General features: G+C 28.8%; 1 protein-coding gene across 1 annotated transcript in view; it reads right to left on the bottom strand.

Annotated features, from left to right (window-relative positions):
* The window catches only part of LOC123296206 (voltage-dependent T-type calcium channel subunit alpha-1G-like), a 103,335-nt gene that overhangs the window by 72,603 nt on the left and 13,445 nt on the right, over positions 1-17,287 (bottom strand). Inside the window, exon 3 of the mRNA XM_044877667.1 lies at positions 5,636-5,807. Within this exon, the coding sequence (XP_044733602.1) occupies positions 5,636-5,807 (172 nt within the window). The remainder of the gene's footprint in view (positions 1-5,635; positions 5,808-17,287) is intronic.

Below are 17,287 nucleotides of genomic sequence, written 5' to 3'. Positions count from 1 at the left end.
AAAGTATGACCCAAAATTAGGGTAAGATAAAACTTTTGATTTCAATTTTTGAGGGTAATAAAAATAACCTACCTATCAGAAAATTAATAATAATACTGTGAACCTAATTAGTTTCGCTTTCGTAATTAATAAATGTTAATCCTCATAGATTTAGTTAAAATCATTTAATTGTGTTGTTGTTATTGTTTTAAATGCGTTTCGAATATTATTTTATGTTCAATATTCATACTTAATTGAAACCAAATCAGTAGTTAAAAAGTGTTAAATCATTTTGACAGGCCCTTTGATATATTTTTTTCACAAAAAATATCAAAAGAAATAGTTCTCATTACGTCATTACGTATCAATACGGGTTTCTAATTTAAAATTATTTAATCAACAATTAACAAAAGTTACAAATCTGGCCTCCCTTCTTATATCGTTTTTGTTACCCCCTGCCCACATGATTTTGATGGTGTTTGTTTCAGTCATCAGCGGTCTTTTATACTTTTTTTAAAATTCGAAAAAATAAATTTTCTTCGTTTATTTGCGTCTACCATCGATTTAACAATTATATTTGAACTAAAAATGTAAATACAGCAGCTTTTTTCGTGTAAAAATTGAAACTTATGTGAAAACTTTATACTTTTAAATATTAAATTATCTATTACTTATCATTCAATAAATAATATTAAAGTTTTTAACCTTCAAAGTTTCTCTTGGATAATTTTCTTTATATATTTTGGTTATCGTAAATAAATTATTATTATTATTTTTGAGATATATATTTTTTTTAAATTCTTAAAAACACAATATTTTAGTATTATAAATAAATAACTAGTATTGCGCTTTCTTTGAAGGATAATTCGAAAATACCATTAAAACAATGCCTACCCAGAATTAATCTACTTATTGGTCTACTAATTTGGGATTTTACGAGGAATTATTTAATGAAACTACTTTATTAAATAAATGTTAATATATTTTTCCCTCGACGTAATTTTATTTTTCGGTTTTATATTTAATTTGATTAGAATATGTGAAATTAAAAAAAAATTGTTTTTGAAACAATAAAAAATGTTTCTAGGCGTAAAAGCTGAAAAAAAAATTATGTATTAAAAAAAAACTCACGTTCCAAAAAAGTACTCATCCATATAAAACAATAATTAATTGATATATTGACAAAATAATCAAAAATATAACTTTTATGGCTAAGGAATCTACATTTGTGTATATAATTTGGTTGGAAATTACTAATTTATTCGAGAAACCGAATATCATTAAATTCATTCAAAACTCAAAGCCTTTCCATTAAAATCGATTTAATTAAGGATTGAAATTAGTTCAAGAAAAGTGTTTTAAAAGACAAAGCCAATACGATAAGCGAAAGAGAGATCGGCATAATCTGATAATGATATATCCCTGTAAAGAAGGTCGTAAAGCAAGCGAGATATATTAGAGAATTATTAAGAAAAATTATTGCAATTGCAAACAAAGAAAAGGTTGACTTTGCAATCTCCTGAAATAGACGGATAAAAAAACAAAAAATAATTCGAGGAAAAAAAGAAGAAATTGAAGTACTTATGTTACTGCCTTGGACAAGGAAAGATTTTGACAATGAAAAATAATTATAGGTTTTAAAGATAATGGACTTTGTATCAATCTAGAAATTTTTAAAGCGAAAAATAAGAATATCGAAGCAATTTTGAGACTAAATTTTTACTCGTTATGAAAACTTGCGCAAATAATAATATTGTTAAATTATTAAAAGCATAGACTTTTTTCTTCTAAACATTATTAGAAAATTTCCGAAGGAAATGGAGCGCAAAGTACAAAATTTTTTTTTGTATATTTTTATCAGTTTCAAGCGAAAAAGTTTGCTTGTGATTTTCTCCCTGGACGCTTAGTTGTTGAAATAAAAATTCTTGAAAAATTAAAAATGCAATTTACGATTTTAAGAAAAATCTGTTTTTTTTACATCTATGAAGGAATTCGCTTGGCTGACGCAGCTCCTGCGCTACGAATTTTTTTAACAGGCCGTTTTAGTCTTGATATTATTTAATACTAACCAAAGTAATCTCTCACGTATGTTTTATGTTCCCAGAGGAAGAGATTTTCTTGTATATAAAAAACATATTATATTATGCTAATAATAACAACGTTTTTGAAAAAAAAATTACTCACTTATTTTATATTCTTTAACAATATTGTCATATATTTGAAAGTCAAAGTACATGCCATTCGAAAATTTAAAGAGAACATGACGTAATGAAATTTTCATATATGTATTTTTATTTGTTTAGTATTTTTACAGTGAAACATTTCAATTACATCGGTAACGAAACTGTCAAGTTGTTATGTGAGAAACATTTTTCATATTATATTCTTAAATTAATTAAGAATATTAATTAATGTGGCGGCCTTAAGGTGGTACGAGTGATGCTTTTGCACCAGGCAGGCACTCTCTAAAAAACCGTATCGTAAAAAACAAATTTCCTAAATTTTCCTATTAATAATGATAGTAATAGTTAATTTTTCTGAAGTTTTTCGATTGTTTTATTTACGATTAAAGCAACGATATCCCTTGATGTCTTGATATGTTTACGAAAAAATGTTTCAAACAAAAGTTGTTTATTTTTTAATAAGGAACATTTTGACGTTGAAACTTTTGTTCTATCTTTAACGGTTTACAAGAAGGGTCCTACGGACCCATGATCCAATTGATCTATGTTGCTCATTTATGAATTCAAACTCATTTTTTACGTAATGAGCGCGCTATAAAAACTTCAGCTTGGTAAATCTTTTTGTTTTTAAGTTATCGTGTTGACGGACAGCCAACCAACCACAAATGGACTAATTAGGTGATTAGTTACTAAACTTAGTATACCTTAGCTCGCTCTATTAGCTCAGTTGGTTAAGGCGTAACAAATTCCGTCAGCGGTATACATAGGGTAACGGGTTCGATTCCCGCCGTCGCATGGTATATTCATGAAGGAGGTGCACTCAGCCCCTGAAATTGAGTAGCTGATAAATGAAATTATCAGCGAAAACGTGGTAAAAAAAATGTATGGTATCACAATGGGTTCTTTAGCCTAAATGTGTCCTTCGTGGACAGCCAATAAAACCTAACCTAATCTAAGTATACCTTGATATATTTTTCTTATATACAGGGTATAATAATTTTAGCCTTGAATAAAATTGTATTTAAATTTTTCAAATAATTTACAATAATAGTACCAGTATTTTACAGACAATTTTAGTAGTCTGATTTAATACTTTTAAAAGCTGTAAAACTAATGGAATTTCTTCGTTATACACAATTTTATATAGGCATTTTACTATCATTGTTATATTTTTGAATATATTTCAAATATTTTTCTTTTATAAAATCTTATTATTTTCCCTAATGCCCTAAAAAATAGAATTACATTTACGCAGTAACAATACACATTTATTTTATGTGACAATATTTTTTTTTTCTATTCAAGAGAAAAAATAACTGGGTCTTAAGTGACAGTGAAGTTGATAAAAAAAATTGTCGATAAATTTTATTATTTTGTCAATGCATCATTAAAAATTATTGAATAAAAAAGAAATATGATAATTAAATTTGTATTAAAAAAAAATTAAAAATCATAAAAATATAGAAAACAAAATTGGAAAAAAATTGTTCTCAAAAAGCGTTTTGCTGAGCTGCTTGTGAAAATAAAAAATATATATAAAGTATAGCATCAAATTTTTTTTTAATTATTCAAACCACCACACAATAATATAATAATCTACATTAAAAAAAATATTGAGGAAAAAAATATTGTATAAATAATTAATTATAAATTCTACGAAAACAGTGGCGTTACTAAGGTATAGGCATTATCAAAGTTTCGATTTTTAACCGACTTCAAAAAACGAGAAGGAATTCGACTGTATTTTTTTTAAAATGTTTTTTACTTCAGAACTTTCGACTAACTAGGTGAACCGATTTTGATGATTCTTTTTTTATTTGAAAGCTGGTGCTTCCCATGTGGTCCCATTTCATTTTGGTCCATATAAGTCTTAAATTTGCATTAAGTATGTTCGCGACAAATGGACGAAAAACTCAATATCATGCCAACCGATTTCGATGATTCTTTTTTTAGTGACAAATTAGTTCGTGTACTTCGGATTTTCTAAAAATCCCATAGTAAAAAAACTTTTAACAAATAAAACCGACTTAAAATGCACTAAAAAGTTAAAAAATAACGATAATATAATTTGGTTACAATTATTGTTTTTTTTGGAGTCGGTGTCAGCCAAGATAATGTAGCAAACTGATCTGTCACAGTTGTTTAATTGGTTGACTTCAAAAACAACAATAATGGTAACTACATTATATTATCGTTATTTTGTTTACTTTTTAGTGCATTTTAATTTGTTTTGGAATAGGTTTTTTTTTGAAGCTTTTTTTTTTTTGTAAAAAATTTTTTTTTGGGAGATTAGTTTGGAAAATGTGAATTAGGTTGTAATGAAATTATCAAGAGAATGAGGTTAACCCTTTTATTCATTTTTCGTGTCTCATATATTTAATGCATCTTTATTCTTCAATATCGAAGAATTTCCCAGTAGATCGATCTGTTCATGTAGTAAAAGTCAGTTTGATAAACTTGAATAATCGAGCAATAATGTTTGAGGAATTTCAGCCAAACAGTTGGGATTTTGAATTCGTAAAAGCTGTTAATTAACATCAACACCTTTTTTGATGACAGACAATTAATCGAAAAAAATGTTGTCATGAAAAATGGTTTAAAAAAGATGCAAAAATAGAAGAATTGTAATTTGGATTTTAATCTTTGAAGTTTTCCTATAAAAAAGGATTAATTTTTGTTGATAACATATCTTAAAAATGTACTAGATTCTACAAGAGTCAAATTAAGAAAGCAATTATGGCTTGAATATCAATTTCTGTCAAAAATATTTGATTTTAAAAATATATTAGACAAAAATGTTTGATATTTTATACCTTTTTAAAGCCTTATAAGATATGATGAATTCAATACCATTTTTAAATTATCTTTCTTCAAGGTAACATTTAAACTCACCATTTTTGGCTTGTCAACACATTTGCTTGTCACTAAACTTTTCTAACTAAAAAATAGTCGAACAATTCGGCAAAGTTACTAATCTTATCGAAATAATATTTCGGTTAATACTTATAAAAGCTTTCAAGGATTCCTTGGAAATTTTGAACACATATTTTTCAAAACAAAGTGTTTTCCCGAAGTTATGCGCCTACTTTCAGAATTTTTAGAAACGGCGGATAATCGATTTTGATAAAATCATGATTTCTTATAAAATTTAATAATGGATTGAATTCTATAATGACAATATTTCTATTCTTGAGAGTCATATGCCAACTTCTGCAATTTAGGCAATGTCATTTTCCCTTAGTAACGCCACTGTATATAATTAGTTTTATATAATCAACAAAGAGAGATAGATATAGAACAAGAATACATAGGTATGTATAGCATAAAACTAATAAAAAGAGAAATAACAAAAAAAATATACGATATTATAAACCTTATAATATAATAAAGTGTTTCGCCAAAAAAAAAAAAAATCAAAAACTCTGTAACATATTATAGTAAATATATGGATGGAAAATTTATAAATTACTTACGGTGGATATTGCCAATCATCAGGCGGTCGAAGATAACATCGTTGACGTAATATACCTTGCCATAATTGTACACCAACAATACCAAAGATGAAGAATACAAAAAAACATAGGAGTAACACATTACCCAACATAGGTAATGTATCTAATAATAACATTACTAATATACGCATACCTGAAACAAACAGAAAAAATTTATTTAGTTTAAGAATATCTAAATTTCGAAATAAATAACAGATTTTTATTTTCATAGTATGGTATATACAAGCTGATTTTTAAAAAGTTTCCACCTTTATATCTTGAAAACGAAAAGGAAAATTAAAATCGTGAGAACACATATTACCTCATTTTAAGGGGGAGTGAAAGTTCAGTATTTTGTTTTTATACGAAGAAGTCTTCATGGTTAAACGGGGGTTAATTTTGTATTTTTAAATGAAACTGTGTGTATTTGGAACGAAGGCAAAATTCATCACGTAACAGTGTTACATTTGCTTTGTGTGTGTGTGTGTGCGCGCCATATTCTGAACAACCATTATTCTACCAACTTTATATTATTTTTATTTATTATAATTACACGTTACGTGTGTTATAGTTACACATTATAGTACACGAATTTTGTCATTTTTTAACTATTTATATCCAAAACTAGTTATGTGACTATGTATATGCATATACATAACTAGTTTCGGATGTAAATAGTACAAAAATGACAAAATTCGTGTACTATAATTATGTGTCCAAATTCATTACTATTCTTTTAGCTGTCAAAAGAACATCAATTTATAATTACTTAACAAATTATTATAACAAATTTGTTTATATATTTATTTAGCAATAAAAAACAGATTGTATGTATAATACAGATTTACAAAAGTAAGTTAATAAAATTGTGTAAAGTATTTATTTAACGTTTACATTTGTTTTTGTACAGGTTTTACAAGGGACTTCGTTCCTAACTGGGGTCCGACGAACGCAATCTGTTTTTTTTAGCACTCTAATTTTTTGAAGCATAAAAAGCCACAAATTCTCAAAATCAAAACTTGTTTTTATTTATTCGACAAACAATTAACTTTTTTTCAATAAACATTTTCAGCAAAAGGAGCAACTTTTAAAGAACCATTTTAAACGAAGTTAGACCAAGGAGACGTCCCCGAAAAAAAAAACATAGGTCAATTTAGAGTTTGTAAGTTAAAAATTACAAGACTTTGTAGGTAAAAATTTTCAAAGGCAAAAATTATCGAATGTTCAAATTTCTCATATTTACGATATTTTAGCTACCAAATTTGGGATATATTTCTTACTATCATGCTCAAATTTAACTTCTCTGGGTCCATTTTAGGAGTTTATCTTCACTATTTGTAGTAATTTCTAGTAGCAATATCAAATAAAAGAGAATTTTTCTCTTTAAAAATGGTAGAAAATGTTCACAAAAGTGAAAGTTATCCAGGGTTTTGTGGTCGACGTTTCTAGACAGAAACTTCGTTGATACACAGTAAAAAAGTTACTGAATTGAAGTAAAGACTATTGCCTGGTTGTTCATTTTCTTATAACAAATAAATATTTCTTGAATCAGCGATCTTAATATTTAATTCAAGAAAATAAATATTTGAATGTTTTAAAAATAAAGCAAGCACATATTTTTGCGAACCAAAAAATATGTACTGGCTACCATGTTAAGAATGCCTTTTCTTTCAAGACTTTAATTTAAGGTGTAGAGTTTTGTAATGATAAGAGGTAAAAAAATTCTAGTAATAGTATTTGTGCGTTTGTAAAAAAAGTCTTCTGGCATTGTCTACGAATTAAATATGTAATTTATTCATATCACATCTGAAGTTTCTCCACCCTGGCATATTTCCAATTCTTGAGACAATTTTCTCTGTTATTGGTACAATTTTTAAGTTATACAAAAAATTTTCTTAAACCATAAAAAAAAACTAAAGTTTAAATAAAAAACAAAAAATTATCGACAGTAAAAAATGGTTTGTAGTATCAATAAAATGACCTACATATTTATTTTGTATTTTTTTTTTTGGTGTACATTTTGCTATCTACACTTGGATATTTATACAATCAATTTACGATGTTTACACTTGAGACTCCCCTCCTCCCCAAATGTTTAGATATAGCTATATTGATGGTATTAGTGCTAGGTCTTGAGTTAAAAATGTTCTCAATTTATACGATATCAAACAACAAACAGTAAGCAGTAACATTGGTGAATTTATCTATCAGTCATTTTATTTATAAACTATTTTTGTATAAAAATTCACAAGTAATTTTCTTTTCTTAGAAAGGAATATTGTTATGTTATAAGTCTCTCAAGAAATACGGGGTGTTTTAGAAAGATTGTCGAATTTACGTTAGAATTCTGCTGAACCGTTCAAATGTTCTCAGTTAAAATGAATTAGATAGTATTTAAGATAAGTGGTCTTTTATTGCAGTGTTACGTCCCTAGCTCGAAAAATCAATTGCTAGAAATCTTCTAAGAACATTTATAGAATACTCTGATGGATCTCATTCACGTTTACAACGAAAAAAAAGTTTACGATTTTTTTTGTTTCCTATGCAAATTGGATCTTAAAGCCGTTTATACCAACTTTGAACTGTATTGAATGCTAAACTGAAACAAAAATGATAAATGGCGTCAGAATTTTTATATGCTTTAGGACAAGACAGACTATTTAATAAATTTGTCACTACGTCAGATTCTGATTCGACCCTTTTACAAATCTATTTTAAATTGAAGTTATATGACTAACAACTACGTCATTTATCAAGAGCTTTTTACTGACTCTTAGTTTTGTACTGATATAAATGGCGATGATATTAAAAATATAAATATTAATCGTTAAATTTCGAATAAAGCATGATTTAAAATTAGAAAGCGTTCTATAATTAGATATTAGATATTTGTAAAAAATGGAAATAAAAACCAAAAAAGTGAATGTCATAATTAAATAAAAGTATTTCGTAAATCAAATAATATTCTAAATCAAAGACCTTTTTAAGTAATAATAATAATATTAATAAGCCGAATTTAGCCCACTAGTTGTGCGATGGCCTCCCCCAACAGCATCCAATTTTCCCTATTCCTTGCCATGCACATCCACAAACATTCTGTATATTTAACAATTCGTCTCTCCCACTTTTTATCTGGCGTCCCCTTTTTCTGTTGCAATTATAGGGTGGCCATGTAGTCGCATGTTCCGTCCATTGCCATTTTTGCCTTTTAATGTGTACTACTACACCTTTTATTTTGCTCTTTTTTCTTAAGTTTATAGAAGTCAGCACATTACTTACATAGCTATAACCTCAGACACAAGGGGATATGGGAGTGGAATGGAAGTGGGGATGAAAAATCTGAACTCTTTTTTCGGGAGGTTGTCAAATTTTATAAAATTTACAAGCTGTTAAACTTCTCATCTATTTTTATGCAATCATAATGTGCCACAGTGAAGCGTGAAAGAGTACAGCTAGTCAGTTATAAAATGTAAAACCTGTGCCTGTAATAACAATTAATAAATGTGCCTGTAATAACAATTAATAATTATTTGGTCCTGTGATCTTCACAGATTTTACAGAGATTCGAATGTAGAAGGTTTAGTTTCGGAATCCAAGATTGAAGAGATCGGTTTGAATCTGTGTTCTGTCTTGGGATTCATTTTGTTACCGCCGACCTCGACAGTAATTTTTTTCACAAATTTTCGTCAACAGGATAAAATAAAGGATATATTTTTTATATGGACAAGTTTCGAAAATACTATGTTTTCCTTTACAGAACTTATGTAATGTAAGAAAAACATTCACTCATATTGTGACTTACTGTATTCATGGATTTTTTTGTCGTAATTGTAAATATTGTGTATATAAATAAAACTAGAAATGTCTAGAACTGTCGTTTGTTCGATATTCCTTAGCACAAAATACAATATACATATATATATATAAGTATTAAATGTTAACATTCCCATTGGAATAAAATAGTATAAGAAGAAACGATATTGGTATTATGTGTGTAGTTGGAAATTTGTTACAACATAAATGCTGTAATGATTTCAGAGTATTGCAAAATTCAATCAATCTAGCTCAATATATTGATAACATTGTGGTAAGATGATTTTTCACAATGAAAGGGTTTAAAAAAAGTTATTGCTTTATCGAAACAAGTACAATCCGAGTATAGTATCACTTAGTGAAAAAGGAAGTATCCGAGACATCTTGGGCACCAAATACCTCGGGGATCCGTCGCAATATTCATGTTCAGCGACTTCAAAATCCCCCAGGTAACCAGTTTGGAATCATTTTATCATCACTATTAACCGAATTGTGAATTTAGTATATTTACGGTCAATTTAAAATGCAATTATTAAATGCATATTATTTATTAAAATTGCATATTTTTAATTTCTTATAAATCAATTTAGGTCAACAAATTTCCTGACGCTCTAACGAATCGAATGCCGAAAACCGCATTCAAATCCGACTTACTGTTCAAATTTTTCGAACTGCATTGCATCGTTTCTGCGACTAGTAATAAATACAAATTTTGTTATGCACTGTAGTGTAAATAAATATGTTCAATTTAATTCTGTTCCATTAATTGAAATGTTTCCCCTTATATTTATCAATAAATATTCCTTTCAAAGTTTTATAACATTATTATATAGGTTATTTTCAATATGTATTGAACAGTTTAAGTATTGTAGACACCATAACACGCTTAATGCTTCTTGTGTATTTACAAGCATTCAGTAAGAAATAAAGTTCCTATAATGGAAAATAACATTTATATATTTAATAAATTATATTATTTCTGTAATTTCTTTCAATTATTGTATTTGTGATAAATTTAAATGAAAATAAAATATAATTCATATGAAATTTTGGAAGAAAAAAGTCTTTATAAACTAATTTGTATAAATATTTGCTAAGGTTGCATTTTTAACTTCCGCAACAAAAAAACTGTTGTTATAAGTTTGACCGCTATGCGCGTGTGTCTGACTGTTTGTCTGTAGCATCGAAGCACCTACATGGATTAATCGATTTTTATTTCCGAAATCGTTACGTTTAAAAGGTTATTTAATGGAAAGTGTTCTTAGCTATGTTTCAATGCGAGTTTAGGGTTCCGCACCCGAAACAACTAAAAAAGGCAGTGATACTCAAAATCGGTTCAGTTTGGAGAAAGTTCTGAAAAGTGAAATTTACAAAATTTAATAAACTCCCAACAAATTTTTCGGGTATGAAACTCTAAACTCGCACTTGAATCATATCTAAGAACAGTCTCCATTAAATTATCTTTTCACTTAAAGCCTTTTCCAAACGGAACCGATATTGAAGATCATCAAAAAAAATCAAAATCGAAGACAGACAGACAAACAGACACACACATACGTAGCTGTCAGACTTATAAAACCCTAATTTGGTTCGAGGGATAAGGTAGGTAATTTAATGGAGAGTGTTCTTAGATATGTTTCAAGTGCGAGTTTAGGGTTCCGTACCCGAAAAATTTGTAGGGGGTTTTTTAAATTTTGTAAAATTCACTTGTTTATGTTAATTATGTCGTTAATTATGTAGAAGTACTTCTCCGGAAAGGGGCAATTATTCCAAAAAATAGCAGAGCCAAAAATTTATCACAATTAAATTTTTATTGTATCATGAACAAATGTAATATGCAAGGTATATTAAGTTTAGTCCCAAGTTTGTAACGCTTAAAAATATTGATGCTAAGCAAAAAATTTTGGTATAGGTGTTCATCAAATCAACTAATTGGTCCATTTCTGGTTGTCTGTCTGTCGTCTGTCTGTCCGTCTGTCATCACGATTACACAAAAATGAAAAACGATTTCAAGCTGCATTTTTTATAGCGTACTATGGACGTAAAAAGTGAAAAAGTTCGTAAATGAGCAACATAGGTCATTTGGATCTTGGGTCCCTAGTACCCGTCTTGTAAACCGTTAGAGATAGAACAAAAGTTTTAATTGTAAAAAATATTTCTTATAAAAGAATAACTAACTTTTGTTTGAAACATTTTTTCGTAAATATCACTGTTTACCCGTGAGGGCGCAAATTAGGCGTAAATTGTATAGTATGTAATTATGGGAATATCACTTATGTATGTGTGACGTAATACATGTGTAATGTAATAGAGTAATCAACACTGTCTATGCATGGTATTTCAACAATTAACTTAGTCAACTGTTTGTTTTCAATTGTTAACAGTTTAATTTCGCTTCATGAAAATTTTACATTCTATGTAACGAACAATGTGAGCTTAATTTTTGTACTCTATGATCTCTCGATACAAGTGAAAATCGGAATAAAAATGTTCTCTTTATTTATAAATTATTAAAAAAACAAACGAAGCCGATGTTTGATCAAAGCAAAACTATTTTTTCTGAAATTTTGAGGAAATTTCTGCATAAAATAAATTTTTCCCAGATTTTTTAAACTTTGTCGGACAAATTTTTTTTCGATACCGGACTAAATCGTAAATGTGTGAGTAGACAGGTGAATAACCAACCATTCGTTTGAATGTTTCGAACGTCTGACGGGATATAATAAACTATCCTGACTGGTGCAGTAATATTTAACAAAAGAAAAGCTCTTACCAGTAATAATAATGATTAATGCTATGGAATAATAGCAAGAAAATATTCTTGAAACTGCTACGTTCAGGCGAATACAAATATTATTTAATGATGACAAAGGAAGTAAATGTGATCTGTTCATGAATGCATGCCGAGCAGTTCAGTATACATAATCAAACAAACGATATTACATTGGATAGACATCAGTGATAAATTACTCACAAAATGTGTTGAATAATTTTAGTTCATTATAAATTTCCAAGAATTTAAAAAAAAAAAGTGAAAACAAACAGTTGACTGAGTTGATTGTTGAAATACATACATAACTGATTCCCATAATTATATACTATACAATTTACGCCTAATTTGCGCCCTCACGGGTAAAAAGTGATATTTACGAAAAAATGTTTCAAACAACAGTTGGTTATTTTTTTACAAGAAATATTTTTTACATTTAAACTTTTGTTCTATCTCTAACGGCTTACAAGATGGGTCCTACGGACCCAAGACCCAATTGACCTATGTTGCTCATTTAAGAACTCAACCTCACTTTTTACGTCCTAAGCACGCTATAAAAATTGATATCTTTTTTCGTTTTTGAGTAATGTTGATGACAGACGGACAGACAGACGACATACGACATACAGATAACCGGAAATGGACTAATTAGGTGATTTTATGAACACCTATACCAAAATTTTCTGCTTAGCATCAATATTTTTAAGCGTTACAAACTTGGGACTAAACTTAGTTGCATATTACATATATGCATGGTATATAAAATATATATATATATATAATTATATAATATATTATAATATAAATGTAAGATTTAACCATGAGAAAATGTTATATATATCTTAACATAGTTATTGCCAACCTTGGCAGTTTGATTGATTACAGCGTAATCAATTACATACGCGGTATACCTTGGGCGACTTCCGCCTTCGATTTCCATCGTCGGAACATAAATTAATTAAATTAATAGTTGTGGTAGGTTAGTGTGATGGATAGTATAAGCATGAAAGATGTAAAATCTTAAAATAATTGAGGAGCTGAAATAATCGGCGAAAATGTAATAAAAAAATGGGCCTCAATATTGTAGTGTGATTCTTTTGAACAGCCAATGTAGGCAATATTATTTTTATAATTCTATATTGATCTGTTTCAATAACCGGATTAATATTATCAGATTCACAACCTTAAAAAAGGGTGTTATAACTTTGACCACCATGTGTTTGTATTTGTCTGTCTGTCTGTGGCATCGTAGCGCCTAAACGGATGAATCGATTTTGATTTTGTTTGTTTCATATGAAAGGTAATTTAATGGAGAGAGAGCCTAAGTTGCCGAGCGGTCTCTGGCGATAGACTTTAACCGTTTGTCTAATTAGATTTAGGTTGCGGGTTCGAATCTAGGCAGCGGCAGTGTGAACAATTATAAATATTGGGGCGGTAGAAATCATCACTTTGTCGTTGCTTGGATAAGAGCGAAGTAACTGACTGTTTAATAAAGATTAACAAATAATGATGTGAATGGCTTTTGTTATCGGCATACATGACAGAGAAAAGGAGGTTAATCCCCATTATTATTATTATTATAATTTAATGGAGAGTGTTCTTAACTAAGATTCAAGTGCGAGTTTAGGTCTCCGCACCCTTTAAGAAAAAAGGAAATTTAATGCAGAGTGTTCAAGTGCAAGTTTAGGATTCTGTACACAAAAAATTTGTCGGGGGTTTCTTAAATTTTGTAAATTTCACTTTCAAAAAATTTTTGTGCTACGAAAATTTGCATGCCTTTGTAAATATTATTATTAGCTGAATAGTGAGGCAGTTTCACTACTACATCAGACCCTTTTTCATCACGAATGAAACTACTTGATAGGAATTTTTTTCAACCCTGTTTTTCTTACTGTGCTGGAACGGTAGCTTAATGTTCATGTCAACCAAGAGTAAGTTTCGAACCTGAAAAATACGTTCCTATGATGATTATTAATATCTATGTCCTACAGTGTTGCAGGTTTTCTGTCGACTTGGTGTTCTTGCCTACTAAAAAGAAGTTAAGAATAGAAACAACATCATATTTTCTGAAAATCTCTTCCAAAGCTGATGTAAGAGAATATATGTTCGGAGATTTTGAGTGTAAAATATTTAAGGTATGTTATAATCGAGACTAAATTTAAAGTTGGCTATTGTTAGGACACGATGCACCGGACAGTTAAATTTTTAATTTTTATAGACTCTGTAACTACAATTCATTTTTTAACATAAATAACATAAAAATTACAGAAAACAAAAGACTTTTTGTTTATTTTTGTTGATGCAAAAAACAATTGAATAAAAAAAAAACATTTAGCATACTGCTTTTTGTGTGTATATGTATTATAATAAAAGAGCAAATCAAATCTATTTTCGAATTCAAATGAAATAATAACATCTGTTCATTATTTTTCCTATTTTGTAAAAATATACATATATTTTTCTTTTCCAGATTTTAGGATACAGTTAGTTTTAATTTTATAAAAACCACCATATGATTTTTTTGAAACAAGTGATCACAACACAAATAAACGGTCCGAAACATCGGACAAGACTTTATAATATTTTAAAATTGATATATTATTCTTGTAATATTTTTAATTAAAAGCAGCCGATTGTAAGAATTATTTAAAAAGAAGGAAAAGCTTCAGTTTCTTAACTTCACTAATTTGGCTTAATTAAGTTTAATTTATTTCTTTATTTGATTTATTTGATTATGTGAACAATTTGGATAATTATGAGGAACAGGCTTAGGTATTTATTGGATTTAATATAATATTTAGAAGGATGTAGTTTGGTAAGGGTGAGGTTAAGCAAATATTACCAAGTTACAAAAGTTACTGAAAAAGACATTTTAAATAATATTTGATCAATTTGGGGTAGGGTTGATTTGACCACTTTAGACAATTTCATCCCCTCCAGTTCCACGGTTCCAGAGGGAGGGGTCCCAGAGAGGAGTTATAACAAGCCTAGGAACACCTTTAGGTCTAGCCTTGTGCCTAGTTTAATCGAAATCGTTAGAGCTGTTTTTGAGAAAACCCCAAAAATCCTGTTTTGGCCTAGAGGGAAGTATTCTTGAAAAAAGGCTTAGGGAAAAAATCTGGAATTATGACCAAACTGAACCTATGTACCGAATTTGAGAAAAATCGGTTGAAAATTGAAGACTCGAGCTTGGTTACAGACATACCGACATACCAATGGACCCTCAGGGGCCCTCAAAACGTGTATTTCCGTTGAAACCCCGATATCGATTTTTTTTCGATGGCAATACTTTATTATATTTATAATATAATAAAGTAAAATTTGTTTTTAGCCCCTTTGAGAATACAGAACAACAGAGAAATTACGATATGAGTTTTTTAAGTAATAAGCTTTTGAGTTTCCTTGAAAAGTTGAGATGTTTAAAACTAATTTTAAAGTGTTCTATAAAAGGTACTGATCATTCTTGTCATTCATTCTGTCTCAAATAGACATGTTAAAAACATTTTTAAAAGCCCAATAGATTTGGAGAGTCTATCACATTTATCGAATGATTTCTATGATAGTATCCAATATTGAAAGATTAGGCCGCGCACGTGTGAATGAGTGGTTATAGTCAATCATTAATATTGAAAAATTAAGGTCTCATAAGAATCTTTACCGCATAATTTATATCCACATTTGACCATATGAAAAAAATTATAATTCATGGTACATTTAACTATATTTTTACTCGACTGACTGTGCGACGCAAAGTAAAGGTAGTGTTCAGTCTATATATGTATGTATGTATGTATTTATGTGCGTTCCTTTGTAACACACAAAAGACCAAACGCGTGGGCCGGTTTTAATGATTCTTATGTCAATCGATTTGTCTAAATTTTGAGATGGTTACTGAAGATATCACAAGACGCGATATTGTGAGAAAAAAAGTCAACGAACTATGTTAAGTGGGAAATCCTTGAATAGCTATTAAATTGACACAGAAATTGACGTAAGTATCATTTAAATTGGCTTACGCGTTTGGTCTCTAGGGCGCCATAAAGGACCAAACATACATACAGAGACTGAAAATGAAAGTCGACGAACAATTTTAAGTGGGGTATCATTGATTAGGTATTGCTAATAAACTAAAAAGTGTTCAATAGAAGAATAAATTTTAAAAAATCAAAAAACCCGACCATAAAAAAAACTAAAAAGAAGAAAATAAGTACAATAGTTTAAATAGTGACTTAAGCAGCCGGGACCCATTAATGGGAAGATTTGAGCCGATCTAAATTTTAATGAGCCCTGACTGCTAAAGTCGCTATATAAACGACGGGGTTTTTTTTTCAGTTTTTAGTTCACTTAGTCGGGTTCTTTTAATTTTTTAAAACGATTTTTTTATTTTAAGGTTTATCACAGACACAAAATATGTGCAAAGAGAAATCAAATAAAAAGTTTGTAGTGTCACAATGTCAAATATATTTATAAAAACAACTTTTTTAATAATGAATTTAAAAAAAAATACTGGCAAATATTTTTTTATAATGATAATATTTTCATGTCACGTTTTTCTCGAGGCTAAACGCTTTCAAATAGAAAACGATGGTGTTGATGCCACAAAATATTAATAACCTCCCCAAGTGGACGAATAAGTTTAAAATATAACAAAAAAACGAGTTTTTATCTACGAATTGATAATACATTTTTATTGTCTGTGTGAATAATAGGATTTATTAGAATTTTACCACAAAATCTCAACGTAATGTTATTGTATGTTTCGTTCTTGGATTAATAATTCTTTAGATCATTTTCGTCATTTTACAGTGTAAAAAACAAGTAGTATCAGGTATCAGAAAATTCTAAATTTTTAAATATTTTTAAGGATATTATAATAATACAATTATCATAAATTTGAAGTAGATTGACCGCCTGTAACTCGATATAAACTTGATTCAAGTTCGAATCACTAGCCAAAACATTAATTTTTGGACCAAAGATTCCGTGGCGTAGTCGTGGTCTTGGGATTTTTATGTTACATACAAATTTCCCACGCAATACTAATCAATATT

Source organism: Chrysoperla carnea, chromosome 3 (genome assembly GCF_905475395.1).
Source record: "Chrysoperla carnea chromosome 3, inChrCarn1.1, whole genome shotgun sequence".
In the NCBI taxonomy this organism is placed as follows: Eukaryota; Metazoa; Arthropoda; class Insecta; order Neuroptera; family Chrysopidae; genus Chrysoperla; species Chrysoperla carnea.
The sequence above is the reverse complement of the archived record's forward strand: the minus strand, read 5'-3'. Positions and strand labels throughout refer to the sequence as shown.